The 16,839-nt window shown below is 37.5% G+C and overlaps 1 protein-coding gene across 1 annotated transcript; it reads right to left on the bottom strand.

Annotated features, from left to right (window-relative positions):
• Positions 1-7,149: 7,149 nt before the first annotated feature.
• On the bottom strand, positions 7,150-16,502 carry LOC131595704 (uncharacterized protein At4g15970-like). Its single transcript, XM_058868141.1, has 4 exons — positions 16,053-16,502; positions 8,056-8,421; positions 7,503-7,984; positions 7,150-7,390 (listed from the first exon to the last, which is right to left on the bottom strand). The coding sequence occupies exons 1-4, from the start codon at positions 16,329-16,331 to the stop codon at positions 7,336-7,338; spliced, it is 1,182 nt and encodes a 393-aa protein (XP_058724124.1). The 5' UTR covers positions 16,332-16,502; the 3' UTR covers positions 7,150-7,335.
• Positions 16,503-16,839: the final 337 nt, after the last annotated feature.

Below are 16,839 nucleotides of genomic sequence, written 5' to 3'. Positions count from 1 at the left end.
TAAAAAAAAACCGAGTTACTTAATAAAAAAATATACAAGAATATAGTCTAGTGTGAGACACAAATGAACAGGACATAAAACCATACTTCTCCTTATGTATTGTAGTATCCAACTTTGAGATCAAACGGTAGGTAAATTTTAGAGGACTTTCTACCTTGATTCTTTCTTGAACAAAACTCAATTATCTTTGAAGTTTTTTAAATTGAGAGGAGCTTCTAGAATATACTTCTTTCATGTTGAAATTTCTTTGAAGAGATAATCATTTCTCCTTAGAAAATATTTGAAGAGTCTCTTTTTAGGTTTCTTGGTCTTTTGGATCTTGGATTGATATTGGGGTTTGGGCATTTTGCTTTTGGCACATCTTTGCTCTCCATTCACACCCATTTACTTATAAAACACTCTAAACATAACCAAATGTTAAGAAAAATAGTTTAAATGATTAGGCATTTTAATAAATCATTTTCTAAAGGGTTAATCAGAGTTTTCTGATTGTTCAACTTCTACTAAGTGTACTATCTCAAATATCAAGAAAACTTGAGAAGACACCCCCTTAAGAGGGAACGACGAGCAATTGCCCAAAGCCCGTTTCTATGAATCACTTGATACACAAATTGGCTAAATATCATTTGGAGCGATACGATCACCATCAATTTTTAGACTCCAAAATTATCATGACCATCAATATTTTTGAATACCACCATCAACGCCAATGAATAGCTAGGCTAAAAACAACTTGTTGAACACCACTATCGATGCCAACAACCACACTCTTGAGCACTACCATCAATGCTGACACCATATGAACGCCACCATCGATGTGTTAACAAAGGACTTTTTAAACAATACCATAGGTGCTAACAAACATCTGTTGAGCATTAACATCAATGCTAAAAACAATATAGCACCACGATCGATGTTTTAACAAACAACTTATTGAACACCACCATTGATGCCTACGAACATTTGTTGGGTATTACCATTAGTGCTAACAGAACACATTGCTAAGCATCACCTTCAAAATCACCATGGACTAACAAACTTTTGTATATTCATAATATACACGTGTTTTGCATAACTTTATCAAATTTACCCTAGGGCTCAATTAAAGTTGCAAAGCGTTCATGCAAAACAAATCATATTTTCACCTTTAATATCCAAATATTTTTGGATCCTAGTGCATTAGTAGCTCAAAGAAGTGTAGGGTTATTACCTTTAGATTTTCTTAGTTTATCATATAAATATGACTCTAAGTGGTCAAGCTTATTAAATAAAGAGCATTTATAGATAGTGTTCTTGGCCAGCCACTCAGAACAAATTGCAATTCTTCTAGAATCTTCTCAGCACACGAGGATTTTCCTCTTGATGATCACAAAGGATCAAAATTGCAAGTGCATTCAATGACTCACTGCAACGTACTCTTAAAAATATCGAGTTTGTTATTCCCTCTTTACTATATATAGAGAAGACTCCAAATTCAGTTAATAAGTTTCAAACTCGATTTCAATTCATTATTCTTCCTCACATACTGACTTAAGCGTCGAAGTGCTAACCTTGCAGTTCATCCTCTCTACACCGCAGATATAAGCTTATAAGATCTACCATTACTTCTGATCCTCATTCCATTTTCGGTTCCATAATGAAACAGTGTCACCGTATGTGGGATTCGACTTTTGATTCCTGTATTTTCCATAACTTCACATTCACTCTATGATTCGTTAGTTCGTAACCTTATCAAGTCACCAAATAAAGAGCATTCAAAACCGAACACAAAGATCTGCCACATTCGATCTAATCGAGCATCATTTCTACTTCGATTGTTCGAATTTTCAGGTCTCTAATCCCCGCGATTCCAAGTGTGACTCGAAGAAAGCCTCCAAAACACTCCTCCATGAGGGAACATTATTCAGGAGGCCATATCAAGTAGAACCCATACCGACGTCCTTGAGGCGAAGAAAGACAAAGCTCCAAAATCAAGAAATCAACATATGAGCAGGGAACATCAAAGTCCTCCCCAAAGCCCTGAGGGAGATCAGAGCAGCCATGCTCCCCCATCGGCTCGAGCAAAAAACCAGTCGGTGAAGGTTCATAAGAAGCATCCATTGTGCACTAAGATCTTGGAAATAAAAATATAAAAATTAATGTAGAAACTGCCCAAGCTAGGTGAGTATGATGGAAAGAGATATCCAAAGGAACACGTGAAGCTCTTTAGTGGTCGACTGAACTACTTTATTGCTGAAGAAGTGTCCAAATGCAAGTTTTGTATTGACCTCAGTTGAACCAACATGGTTATGGTTTAATGGTCTTCTAGACAGGATTACTAAATTATGGAATGATTTCCATGAACAATTATGCGCACTTTACCTCTCGGAAGAGATAGCCATTGATTGTAGCCGCCCTGAGCGAGATTATTCCAGGGAAGAAGGAAAGTATACGGTCTTATATAGAATGGTTTACACAAGATGCTGTTAAAATCGAGGATTCCGAAAAAGGTCTTAAGTGTTGAATCTTTGAAAATGGCCTTCTGCACGTGAAGAAGATATGTCCATCCTTCTTAGCTTGATTTTAATGAAGACAGAAGGATATCTTAAGAAGATAAATCAAAGAAGAAAAAGTTTGAATCAAGTATCAAGTTTACGTCAAAATTTTGATTTCAATAATATTGAATCATAAACAAAGGTACAATCTTTAGTTCAATAGTTATAGAACTTAAATGTGCAAAGGAAAAGTTTAAAAATCACTTTATGCATTATTTTCAAATTGGAAAATAGTTGGGATATTTAACTTCAATTTTTTTCTAAGTATAAGACAGGTAAATCTATTAACCTATATGGGTTAATCTATTAATCATGTCTCTATTTAACATTTTTCTAAAAATTCGGTGTCACTCCATATAACACAAGATTTATCTAAAATCCATAGAATTTATGTATTTTTACTGAATTTGTATAACATATTTGAAAAATCCAATAAAAATTATAAAAAAAATAACTTATAAATTAAAATATAATATAGTCATTTTCAGGGCAGGTGTAGGAGTGTGGTATGTATACATGTCGATGGCGCCATGTAAAATTCTCCTTAAAAAAAGCCATCATGGGAATAATTTAATAAGGACCAATATACACTTTTGATTCTACATGGGACCAATTAACTACAATTTCTTCTAAAATGAGTTGGATAATATAATTGAGATACCCTACCACAAAAGTCAAGGTTTTCTTGTGTGGAGCAATAGAATTGCCCGTTTGCTTTGGGAAAAAAATTAAGAAACTTTATTTGGTTAACCAAACTTATCAGATATTCATGGAAAATATGTAAATTTATATTCCCAAGAATTTATTATCATTACTTATTTTGAGTTGGAAAGCAACCAAGCATGTATTGGACAAACAATGTTTTTCTTAGATGCCTCTTTTCGATCACTTGACTAAGTGTCATTGAAATTGATTCCCAATTATTAATTTGTGCTGTAAATGATTCCTATATACTTCGTATATTTAGCTTTATCCATTTTGGCTTCAAGAAATCTACTAACCACAATGCAAAAGGAAAAAAAAAAAAAGATGCATATTCTCTATCTTTAAGACTTTTAGTAGCTCTTTAAACTTTTGCAACATATTTTGTTTGGTGAAAATTCATCATACAAATAGTTTAATTTTAGAAAATTTATTTGGCCACCTCCCTATGGGGGTCACCCCCAGCGAAAATTCCAAAATACCTCTGCTTCGGAAGTTCATTTCAGAAAGCGTCTTTTTTTGAAAAAATTTACATACTTCGGAAGTGCACTTCCGAAATACTGCGATTTCTGCAGATTTATCAAAACACTCCCCCTCCCCCAATCATTTACCCTAAATCAAAACAAAAAGTGGCAAAGGCGAAAATTTGTGCAAACAGAATTCCAAAGCTGCATCAAGGCTCCAATCACACTGCTAAACAACATTCAAAAGCCCTCAATCCTAACACTTTGTAAGTTTTGAAATTTTTAGATCTATTATTGAAATGCATGTTATTTAGGGTTTTAATTGCATAAATGATATATGGTTAGGTTGTTAGTAGTATTTAGGTTGTTTAGAAGCATTTTGATTTGGTTTGAAGTTTGGTTTAGGGGTCTGTCATGGAAACTCCATCGCAGGGGTGTTTCGGAAGTTCATTTCCGAAAACACCTCCATCCTAGTTTTCGGAAATGAATTTCCGAAATGGATCAGAAGTTCAAATTTTTTTGTTTTTTATTTTGTCTATGCATATTAATCGTTTTCAATTATTTACAGGAACATGTCAGGCAACCAACCAGCACGCAGGACTGCGTCTTCTAAAGAGGGCGCTAAGGGAAGAAAGAGTTCTTCAAAGAAGGAGGTGAAAGAGGTGAAGGAGGTGAAGGAGGTGAAGGAGGTGAAGGAGAAGAAGAAGCTTTTGACTGGTTCTGCTTCTCGTCCCCTGGGGGTCCATGGCTCGGACGTGCAGGCTCAGCCTTCAGGCGTGATCAACGCTGATGGTTCTGATACTGAGTGGGATGAGGATTGGTATAATTATCTTCATTCGGAGGAGTTCGCTCGTCGGGAAGAATAACGTGTTTTTATTTTGTTTGATGTGTATTTTGTAACGCTCGTCGGGCAGAATAACATGTTTTTGTTTTGTTTGACGTGTTTTGTTTTGTTTTGTTCTGATTTCGGATTGTATCGCACAGTGTTTTTGTATTGGATTTATCATGTTAGTTTTTGGAAGTGGTAACCGGGGTCGGAACATATGACGGAGGAGGTGGATGTTCGGAGGAAGAAGAACCGGAGGTACGTCCACCGCGAGACAAAGGAGCCAATCAATGTAAGCTATAGTTTATCATTATCATCTGGGGACGTCATTTCTAAAAAATCAAGATTAAAAATAATAAGATTTTTTTCCCAATTTTTTGTAATGACGTCCCCTGATGATAATGATAAACTATAGCTCACATTGATTGGCTCCTTTGTCTCGCGGTGGACGTACCTCCGGTTCTTCTTCCTCCGGACATCCACCTCCTCCGTCATATGTTCCGGCCCCGGTTACACCTCCTCCGTCATTTGTTACTTACAGTAGTACGTATTTTTATTAAAAGAATAAAAAAAAACCTTTTGAAATTTGGAAGCCTTTTTTTCTCCCCACCACTCTCTCATCCCCACCTACCCGTGTTCAACAATATGTAACTTTAATTTTATGTAATATTATCGTTGTAATCTTCACCCGATTAAATAAAGCGAATTGTTGTTGTTTTTCATTTTATTCTGTCCAGACATATTTTCGGAGGTTCATTTCCGAATTCTCCAAGGGGGGTGCGTTCGGAGATGAACTTCCGAAACACCACATTTTCTGAAAAGTAACATTTATTTCGGAGATGCATCTCCGAAATCAATATTTTATATTAAAAAAAACACGTTTTTGGAGATACATTTCCGAAAACACCTTTTTTAAGAAAAAAAGTACAGTTTCGGAAATGAACTTCCGAAACAAGGGGTATTGTGGTAAATTCACCAGGGGTGGGCAAGAAGGTTAGGGGATGGGTGAAGAAATTTTCTAATTTTATTGTGCAATTATGTTGTCACTTTTTGTTAAATATAGTAAAGACTTATTACATAAATAAACAAATGAGCTAAAAGAGTTAATATCCTCTCCATTTTTTTTATTCATTCTTGATCCTCATTTCATTAGAATATTTTTTTTTAGTATAATTGCTTGCCAAAATTAAAATAAATCAAATTGCTATAATTTCAAAGAATGTATGAATCATTTGTTTCAAAAAGACGTGCAAGAAAATGCACGTTGAATGAGTAGGGAGATATCTTATTTTCTAAGCCCAACTTAGATTTGTCTACATTATCCCACAAGTTAAAAATATGTAAGTTTCCTTTAACCATTTGAAGTAGTTTTTTTAAATGATTTTGAAGTAAGTTTCCTCATTGTATTACTTTAAATTTGAACACCTCTAATATAAAATGTTTCATCACATTGGATTTGCAACAACAAATCACACGAGCATTTTTGAATGACTTGTGAAGCCGTTTGGACCGACAAACATGTCAACCACGTTACAATTTTATAATAAATGTGACATATTCTGAAAATATATTTATAAATAAAGACATCACTATCCTATTACGACAATTCAGTTAATAGTTGTGCAAAAATATTAGTCGCATGAGTGGGGGTCGAACCCTCAATATCGCACTTATTTATCTTTAAAGATTGAATTCAAGCTATTAGGCTACTTGGCAAAAAATAAAATAAAAGACATCACTAATTTTATAAATGAGTTTTAAAGGTATAAGCTGGCCTGAGATGATACTAGAACCAATCTAATACCTATTAGACCACCCACTATCAGGTTACTCAAATAATACAAATGTTTAGTCCTATAAATAAGATATGGCATAAGATTGTGTTTATATACATGAGAATCGTCTTTAACCATATAAGATTGCGCCAATCTAATTTTTTATGAGATATCATATATCATATTAGTATCTATTTCTACTTAGTCCACCAATTTGCAACATCAAGTGATTGTTTTGAAGATTTAAAACCACGTATATTTTTGCAAAACTTTCAAAATGGGCATTTGATGAGTAACATGCGAAACAATAATTAGTTGGTTCCCCTGGCAACATAACATCCCTTCGAATAACAACAGAGCTTAAAGGAAATCAATTTGGCAAAAAATACTGGTAGTGTGGAGTCTACGGCAGCTAAATTTCTCCAAATGCTTGAATTACAAGCTTCAAAGTGAAGAAACATATGCAATAGAATGGTTCACGGCCCAATGGCATCTGCATACCAAATGCCATCATGGTCGATAACATGCATTTGCCTCGAGGTATTCTCCTCGAAGCAGTTGAAGGTCTTCCATTCTACTATCAATTTCTGCTCACTGGCAGACAGAAACAAGAAAACTAGCTATCAAATCACAGCAGTTGTCAATTGTTCACCACAGCTAGTTGTACTCAAATACTAACTACTAGTTATAAATTGCTTGGATTTTATGTGTTCTGTGCTACACAATTAAGAAGATACAAATTGAACAAAACACCATAATATTTTACAAAATTGGGTTAAACAGACATATTCAATGAATTGAAGAGCATTTTAGATCTTTTAAATTACTTGAGAATAAAAGACACCTCCTTGCAAAATTGATTTTTCTTTTCAAATTATACTGGCTAGATCTGACTATACATTAATAGCATTATAGTCCAATTCTTATCGTTTACATTAATAAAGCTAACCTGAATTAAAAAAAAAAATTCCTTTTGCGCACTTCAGCTGAATATCCAATCGACATATAGGAAAATAACATGTGCAACGAGAACTTTAATCTTCTTCAGCACTCTTCTCTGTTGAACCATTGGGCTCAAGGGAATCAAGGCTGAGAAAAAAGTTCACCAATAAGAATCCATTAATGAAAAAAGCAGAGAACGAATGGTAAACAAAGACTAGATTAAAATATAAGAATGAAAAAGCTGGAGTATATTACCAACCTGCATTTCTGAGGAACCCTCCAGGATATAACTGACAACCTCTTTAAACTTGGAGGCAAAGTCAAATAATGTCTCCAATCCTGAAGCATAATTCTCAGATCGTGAACCTTACTATCCATACCATAACAACAGTTTGCATGCATGGTACAAACTTGATTTAAATCTTTACTTGGTTCACAGAGCCCACCAAAATAAGCTGTATCCAAGAATTTCATCTTCAGTTCTATATCATCAATGAAAGGGTCAACCTTGATGAAATTGAGGACATCTTGATCGTGGTATCCCGGATAGGTTTCTTGTGAGGAGAACCAGAATTTGTAAAACTCTATTGACCTATTATTGGACTTCACAAAGTTGAACCCTCCATTGGGCCTGTTATATATATCGTCAAAGTCACCTGTGAAATGATCACATGCTATCTGGAAATCTGCGTCGTGGTGAAACCGTGGAAATGGATCCCTAAACCACATGATATCAGCATCCTAAAAGAGGAATACATAAATCAATCCAAGTGAACATGACAAGGTTAGCGATTGAAAATTGAAATACATACCGTAAACACAAAATTGTATCCCATCTCAAGAACTGAACGCAGGAAATCAATCCTTCTCCACATCATCTTCAAATAGCGAGGAGTCATAAAGTATGCCTCTTCATGAAAATCATCACCTTCACTAACAAGCAAAAAGCAATAGGTGTGTATAGCTTGACAGCGTAGAAATGCTTTTTGGTCCAATGCAATAATTATCAAATGATTCAAAAGCCTACGAGTATGAACTCCAATTCTAAAGCTTTCCAGAAACAGATCAATGACTGAATTTGGTGCTGCCCATGCTTCATTTAATGTGGTCAATATAACAGTTTTGTCTTTCATGGCAGCCTCCTTCAGAATCTTTTCAAGTGGATATTCATTCCTAGCCTGTTACAGACTAACCAAGCAATAAGGAATATAGCAGTAAAACAGTTATGAAAATATGAGGAAAAGAGGCTTTATTGATGGAAAATGGAAACAAGTACAGAGAATAGAAAGTGTAAATCCCAGAATGGGCCCAGAGCTACGCTCCTATAGGATACTATGAGATCCTATTCATTCCTCCCAGATCTAGCTACAATCCAGAGATGATTATTCTCTCTACTGACTGCTCCTTATATTGTGGAAACGTACTGCTCCCCTCTTTCATGCCACCTCATGATTGCTAACTAACTCAGCCCCCAATTCCCTTTTTGCCCCTTCTAGAATATACTTTCCAAACTTTGGGACCACTAGAGGCATAGTGAATTAATTGTTCTGGTAACTGTGAATTATTATTGTTTCTATCAATACTCCTCTCTTCAACTACAACCTTGTCCTCAAGGTTGAATTGTGGAAATTGACTTTTGAGCATGATATAATCCTCCCAAGTAGCTTCCTCTACTGTCTTCCCCTTCCAATGGATAAGTAACTGTTTAACCTCTTCACCTTGCTTCTGTACCTTCCTCACAGCCAGCACAGTTTCAGGTTCAAACACCTCTTCCTGCTCTCCTGCCATAAGGTCTGGCAGCTCTTCATTCTCATGGTACTGTCCCACAGCTTTTTTCAATAGTGATACATGAAACACCGGATGAACTCTGGAACTTGTTGGCAATCTCAATTTGTAGGCGACAGCTCCAATTCTCTCCGTAATAGGGTAAGGGCCATAGTATCTAGCAGCCAGCTTAGCATTAATTCTAGTAACTACAGAATTTTGCCTATGTGCTCTCAACTTAACAAAGACCCATTCTCCTACTTCAAAGCTCCTATCACTTCTCTTCTTATCAGCCTGAGCCTTCATTCTATCCTGTGCTCTGTGCAAATGACTTCTCAGTTGTCTGATTGCCTCATCCCTTTCTATTAAGTCCCTCTGCACTGCCTCAACCCTTGTCTCTCCTTGAACCCATCTACCCATCACAGGAGGAGGTCTACCATAGACTAGTTCAAAAGGGGTGTACTCTGTAGTAGTGTGAAATGAAGTATTGAACCAGTATTCAGCCCAATGTAGCCATGACATCCAAGTCTTGGGCTGATCGGAGATGAAGCATCTAAGGTACGTCTCTAAACACCGGTTAACTACCTCTGTCTGGCCATCGGACTCCGGGTGATAGGCCGAGCTCATCTTGAGCTGAGTTCCCTGGGCCTTAAACAATTCTCTCCAAAAATTGCTCATGAAGATAGGATCTCTATCACTCACAATAGATATAGGTATGCCATGCAACCTGACTACTTCCTTGCTAAAAATCTCAGCCAAACTTCTAGCAGTATATGGATGCTTAAGAGGAATAAAGTGACAATATTTAGACAACCTGTCCACTACTACGAAAATAGCTTCATACCCCTTGGATTTCGGCAAGCCGGTGATGAAATCCATAGAAATGTCTTCCCAAATGCGTTCAGGTATTGGCAGAGGTTGTAACAAACCCCCTGGAGAAGAAGCTAAGTATTTTTGCCTTTGGCAAACATCACAACTTCTTACAAATTCCTGCACTACTCCCTTCATTCCCACCCAATATACATTTGCTGCCAGCCTTCTATATGTCTTATAAAACCCCGAATGTCCTCCTTGTGGAGTGCTATGGAACTCTTTCAATAGCGTAGGAATCATGGCTGAATGTCTTGAAAGGACTAGTCTACCGTCATACATTAAAACTCCATGTTTGTAGACATATCCAGGTTTGGAAACCGGATCTTGTGACAGTTCAGCTATTATCTTCTGTAATTCCTCATCATTCTGCACCTCCTCCTTCATTAATTGTGCCTGATCCCACTGCATAAAGGATGTGATACTCCTCAACTCCATTCCCTCGTGCATTCTAGACAAGGCGTCAGCTCCTCTATTTAATTTACCTTGCTTATAGACAACCTCAAAGTCATAACCCAGTAGTTTTGCAGCCCAGTTTTGCTGCTCTGCAGTGGATATTCTCTGCTGCAACAGTTGCTTCAGGCTCTTTTGGTCGGTAGAGACAATGAATTTCCGACCAAGGAGGTAAGGTCTCCAATGTTGTATAGCCAACCCCAATGCCATAAGTTCTTTCTCATATGCAGACTTGGACAGATTTCTTACTCCCAACACCTTACTAAAGTAAGCTATCGGCCGTTTGTCCTGCATTAGAATTGCCCCTATACCACTACCCGAGGCATCACACTCGATTACAAATGGCTTACTAAAATCAGGTAGAGCCAGGACAGGTGCTGTAGTTAGCTTCACCTTCAACTCTTCAAAAGCTCTTTGAGTTTCATCTCCCCACTTAAACCCGTCTTTCTTTGTCAACTCTGTTAACGGCTTAGCTATCCTGCCATAGTGTTTAATAAATTTTCTGTAATATCCCGTCAGCCCTAAGAAGCCTCTAACTCCCTTGACATTCTTAGGTGTAGGCCATTGGGTCACACTGACTACCTTATTAGGATCCACAGCGACTCCCTCTTGGGATATGACATGCCCCAAATAATCGATGGATTTCTGAGCAAAGAGACACTTCTTCTTGTTGGCTACTAACCCATTGTCATCTAATACTTGCAACACCATTTGTAAATGTTGCAAATGGGTCTCCCAATTAGTACTGTATACTAAGATATCGTCGAAGAAAACCAACACATATTTCCTAAGCATGGGTTTAAACACTTCATTCATGAGGCTTTGGAATGTGGAGGGTGCATTCATAAGGCCAAATGGCATCACGAGGAACTCGTAGTGTCCCTCATGAGTACGGAAAGCGGTCTTGTGTACATCTCCTTCTTTGACCCTCACTTGATGATAACCAGATTTTAAATCCAGTTTAGAAAAAAACCTAGCACCATGCAACTCATCTAACAACTCTTCTATAACAGGTATTGGGAATTTATCAGGGATGGTTACTTTATTTAGGGCCCTGTAGTCTATGCACATGCGCCACGAACTATCCTTCTTCTTCACCAATATTACCGGACTGGAGAAAGAGCTTGTGCTGTTCCTGATTACTCCGATAGCCAACATCTCTTTGATTTGTTTCTCAATTTCATCTTTGTGATGATGAGGATATCTATAGGGCCTTACATTCACCGGACTTGTTCCTTCTACTAAATTAATGGCATGTTCCTTCTCTCTGATTGGAGGTAGCCCCTTAGGCTCTTCGAACACCGAAGCAAAATTGTGTAATAACTGACCCACCCTCTCTTTCTGTTGTTGAGATAAATGCCCCTCTTGTGCTCCACTCCCCTGCTTCTCTATTCTCCCTAACTTCCTTTCTCTCCACTGCTTAGGCTTCTCTAATATACTTTGCAAAGCCACCATGGACTCATTGGTGCTCCCTAAGCCTTGTAATGTAACCCACTCCTTATTACTCCAAAAACTCATGAGTTGCTTCTTCCAATTCATAATCATATCTCCAAGAGTATTCAGCCACTCTATTCCCAATACGACATCGATTCCACCTAACTCAAACAGATGCATATCTGCTTGAATCCCAAATCCTCCAATCTTCAATTCCACCTCCCTGCAAACTCCTTGAGTCATAGTTTGAAACCCATCACCCAACTTGATTCGCATTTGTGAGCTTTTCTCCATTGGCCAGTCCATCTTGCATACCAACTTCTGAGAAATGAAGTTATGCGTAGCTCCGCTGTCTACCAACACAAGCACCGGAACTCCTTTGATCTCACCTTGGAATCGTATAACTTGAGGGGTGTGATTAGCCATCTGATCCAAATGCATCAAACTCATCTCTCCCATCTCATCGTCCTCCGCCTCATTCACTTCGATCGCCAAAACTTGACCCTCTATCTCCTCCGTATCGCTGTCATCAACAAGAAGGATTCGGAGGTGTTTATCGGGGCATTGATGTGTAGGAGAGAAAGGCCCCTTACATTTGAAGCAAAGACCCTTCTGTTTTCTATCCATCAATTCCTGATAGGATAAATGTTGAAATCCCCTATCACGAGGCCCATTCCTTCTCTTATCTCCATGGGCTGTTCTTTCCTCTCTAAGCCCAACAGGATTACTTTTAGAACCCCCGTTCACCCCACCTTCTCTATTTTTCACTAAAACCCAATCTGAATTCCCTCGACCCGCTCCATGAGTTCCGGGTCGGTGTAACCCGTTTCCAGATCTGGTCCCCCTACTACTAGATGACCCATTTTCTCCATAGATCTCCTTCTCAACTGCACGAGTCACCTGTAACAACCTCGCGCGACTCATTTCCCCCATAGCTACGAAGCTGCGAACTCTACCTCTAATCTCCGCCTTCAACCCGTGAAGAAAATACCCCAAAAATTGCTTGTCAGGCAATTTCGGAATCTGAGCCATAAGATACTCAAACTCGGTGATGTATTCTTCCACCGTTCCACTCTGTTTCAGCCCTGTTAATTGCTCATATACGTCACCGTTGCCGTGACCACCATATCTGGCCAACAGTGATTCCTTCAACTTCTCCCACGACAAACCTTCTTCTTCTCCGACTAGAGAATTGAAGAAATGAATCGTAGCTCCCTCCATACACAACTGAGCTAGACTCACCTTCAACTCCGGTAGTGTCCCCTGAACACTGAAATACACTTCAGCCCGTGAAATCCACCCTGCGGGATCTTCGCCGTTGAAAGACGGTAGCTCCACCTTCTTGATGGATTGACGGAACTCTGTCAATGCATCCCCACTGAGATTGTGAAGCACGGATCCGGAGGAGTTCCCCTTCCCTGATGACCGTCCTCCTTTGTTAATCACACTATCTGCTTCTTCCATCATCGTCTTGCCTAGACACCGTTCAAACATGGCCATGAGACTCTCATGGCTAGTCTTCACCGCATTCTGGACGTCTAACAACGTCGACTTCACCTCCGACATCTCGCCTTCTAACGCCGCTACCTTCGCTTCCATCTTAACAAACTCCGAGTAGTTAGCCTTCTTTGGGGGCATTCACTGGTTCCGGGAATGATATCCGGCAGGTCGGACCAGTTTGTTACAGACTAACCAAGCAATAAGGAATATAGCAGTAAAACAGTTATGAAAATATGAGGAAAAGAGGCTTTATTGATGGAAAATGGAAACAAGTACAGAGAATAGAAAGTGTAAATCCCAGAATGGGCCCAGAGCTACGCTCCTATAGGATACTATGAGATCCTATTCATTCCTCCCAGATCTAGCTACAATCCAGAGATGATTATTCTCTCTACTGACTGCTCCTTATATTGTGGAAACGTACTGCTCCCCTCTTTCATGCCACCTCATGATTGCTAACTAACTCAGCCCCCAATTCCCTTTTTGCCCCTTCTAGAATATACTTTCCAAACTTTGGGACCACTAGAGGCATAGTGAATTAATTGTTCTGGTAACTGTGAATTATTATTGTTTCTATCATAGCCTACAGAATAATCAATTCCAAAAGAACTAAGAATACGACAACTTGTGAATTACACTAACAAACCACAATAACAATAAGAGCTGTTAGTTGGGATCAGCCAACTCATTTTGGCAAATCTTACCCAAACAGTAATATTTCATCCTAGCATCAAACAAGGATAATCCAGTGAGTCTAGATAGTTACGACAAAGTTTGGCCCAATAATTTCACTTGACCCAGCTAACTTTTTAAAAGCATGGTGTCGGACTGGACTAATCGTACTAAAGAACATGCTCCATGTTTGACAGGTTCTACTGGAGTAGTGAAGAAGGAGTGGGATATAAATGTGTCCATGATAATCAGAATCTAGTTGAAATAATGTATTTTTTTTTTCAGGCATGCTATATTTATGAAACTAAATTGAGCAAGACTTAACTATATTAACAAGAACAAAGAGTGACTTAATTATTGAAACTTTGTTGCATCTTAGCAAGGACAAGTCTGTCCATTTTCTGTCATGCTGACCAACAATTCAATAATTAACTGACAAGAATTGAATATCAGGAAAGTACAACTTAAAATTAATGTACCTAAAAAAGATTAAATTAGTTTAAATGACCTAAACTTACTCATATATTTCAATGAAAGAATTAATATCTTTCCAAAGCAAACAATCTTCTCTGCCTTTATTTTTAAAATACCAAGTCTATAGGGATGTATATGGGATGAAATCATGAACTATATTAGCCATCTGAGTACTACTAATCCAGGGCTTGACAAATTACAACAAAAATGGGTATATATTAATTTATCTAAGCCTATGAAGTCCAGACACTTCAAAAATGGAGAAGTATGGGTGTCCGACGCGTACCGATATGCGTCCGATACGTACTGATAAAGTATCCAGTAACTTTTTTTATTCTTTTCGGAAATACTTTTTAGCGATACTTCTCAAATATATCTCTAATACTTCTTAGATACATCATTGATACTTCTTACCAACAAAAGACAGAATTGGCTTTCCGGATATGATACATTTTTTATGTGCCGTATTACCTAAAGACACAAAATTGTATGGTTTTTGAGATACATTCATAGTAGATAATAGATATAATATATACTGATATAGATGAGGGAAACATATATGTAACTACCCTTATGTATTGGCTACAGACATGTTTATGTACTTATGAGCAAGTTTTGCATTGTACCGCCTTTATAAACACTGCGGATTTATTTTGATTATATATCCAATTAAATGGTAACATATCTCGATTTTTAAAAAATTTATGTATTCTCGTATCCGTGTCATATCGTATCTTTATGGTACCCTGTATCCGAGTCCTATCATATCTATAACCCTGTATCTGAGTCCAATCGTATCTATTGAATCATGTATCAGAGACCTATAATAGTATCTATATTGAACCCTGTATTTGAGCTTCTTAGACCTAAACATTCACATTTGATTACACTTTAAATACTGTACTTAAATGATCCATCCTCAACCTTCAACCACAAGCACAACAACCAACCATTAAAAATGTAGAAATCCCAAAAATAAATAAACCATTCTCAATTTTTCAATAGTCATCAATCTTTCTCAACCAAATTAAGTAAATAGAAATGTTGGGTGAGTCGATGTCACTATACTCCTTAAATGTATCAAAATCATAAAAACATACTTGCTCGAGAAAGTTTGGTCCTCATGTGTTTTTTGTTGTTTAGTTTAGTTCTCGGATGTGTCTTCCATTAATCAATTAGGTCCATGAAATTACTAACAAAGGACAATGGACAAACTTAGTGTATCTTCTTTTCGTGGCTTTGATACATTCATCAACTACAATGACATCGCCTCACTCACTCGTTTAGGAAACAAATTCCTAACATTTAGCAGAGAAGGACACAGCATCTCGTAGACAGTGAATTTCATTAACTATATGAAATTCAAATTATACATTACATTAGAAAATTATTCAAAAATCTAAAGTATTGTTCAAATTGATCAGCTTCAGTTTTTCCAATTTCACTAAACAAATAGCCTTAGACTCAAAAACACATAACTTCAGCTAAAAATAGTCATCAAATCACAGTTGAAGATTACGGCAGTTACTAAAACCAAATTAGGATAATCTAATTCATACACAAAAATACACATTCTAATTCATCATTTCACAATAATTTCAAAGCAAAAATGGAACTACAAAATATATGAAACAGAACTCACCGGAGCTGAATTGTTTGCAGGCGAGGGAAAAACGGTTAGAAAACGAGGGAAGGAATAAGAGGTAACGAAGTGAGAGTAACCGGCGTCTCTGAAGAGGAGTAAGCAGGATAAAGAAACGACGAAGAAAAACAGCGCAGCAACGAGGATATGCCGGAGATGGAGCGGGGTGGATTCCGGCGACATGGAGGGGGAAGAGTTAGCGGCGGCGTTGAGGTGCGTTGACGAAAGGGATCGTCGGCGGTAAGACGGAAGCGTTCGCGGCGGGTGTGAGAAGGACATTTAGTGACGGAGACGGTGAGATCATGATCGGTGTGAAGTACGGTGTCGTATTTGGAAAACGACAGTGAGTTTAGAAATTGGAAAGTAGTTGAAGGGATTTATGAAGGCATGATTGATGAGTGTGATAGTGGGTGAGGGTTTGCAAGTTGCAAGTGTAGTTGGTACTTTGACCATATAAATGTTAAAACTTGTTAGTTAAATGTTAAAACTTGCAAGAATATAATTTCCTATAAATCTCACTTGTATGTTTTTTTTTTTTTTTTAATAATATACAACTATTATCAAAGTCAGTTTAAAAAACTAATAATGCATGATAATTATAATTATATCAATTAATTGAACACTAAGAATAGACAGATTTCATTACTCCCTCTAAGTCGAATCGGGAAGTTGACAAACGTTGAGACTGTTTTTGGAATCCTGAAACAGTATTAGGGGAAGACCTTTGATTAAAATATATGTAATTTGATATCGTGAAGGGACATGAAGAACACATACAAGACATGAC

The sequence above is a fragment of the Vicia villosa genome, linkage group LG4, assembly GCF_029867415.1.
Source record: "Vicia villosa cultivar HV-30 ecotype Madison, WI linkage group LG4, Vvil1.0, whole genome shotgun sequence".
Lineage (NCBI taxonomy): Eukaryota > Viridiplantae > Streptophyta > Magnoliopsida > Fabales > Fabaceae > Vicia > Vicia villosa.
This window is presented reverse-complemented; position numbering and strand designations above follow the sequence as displayed.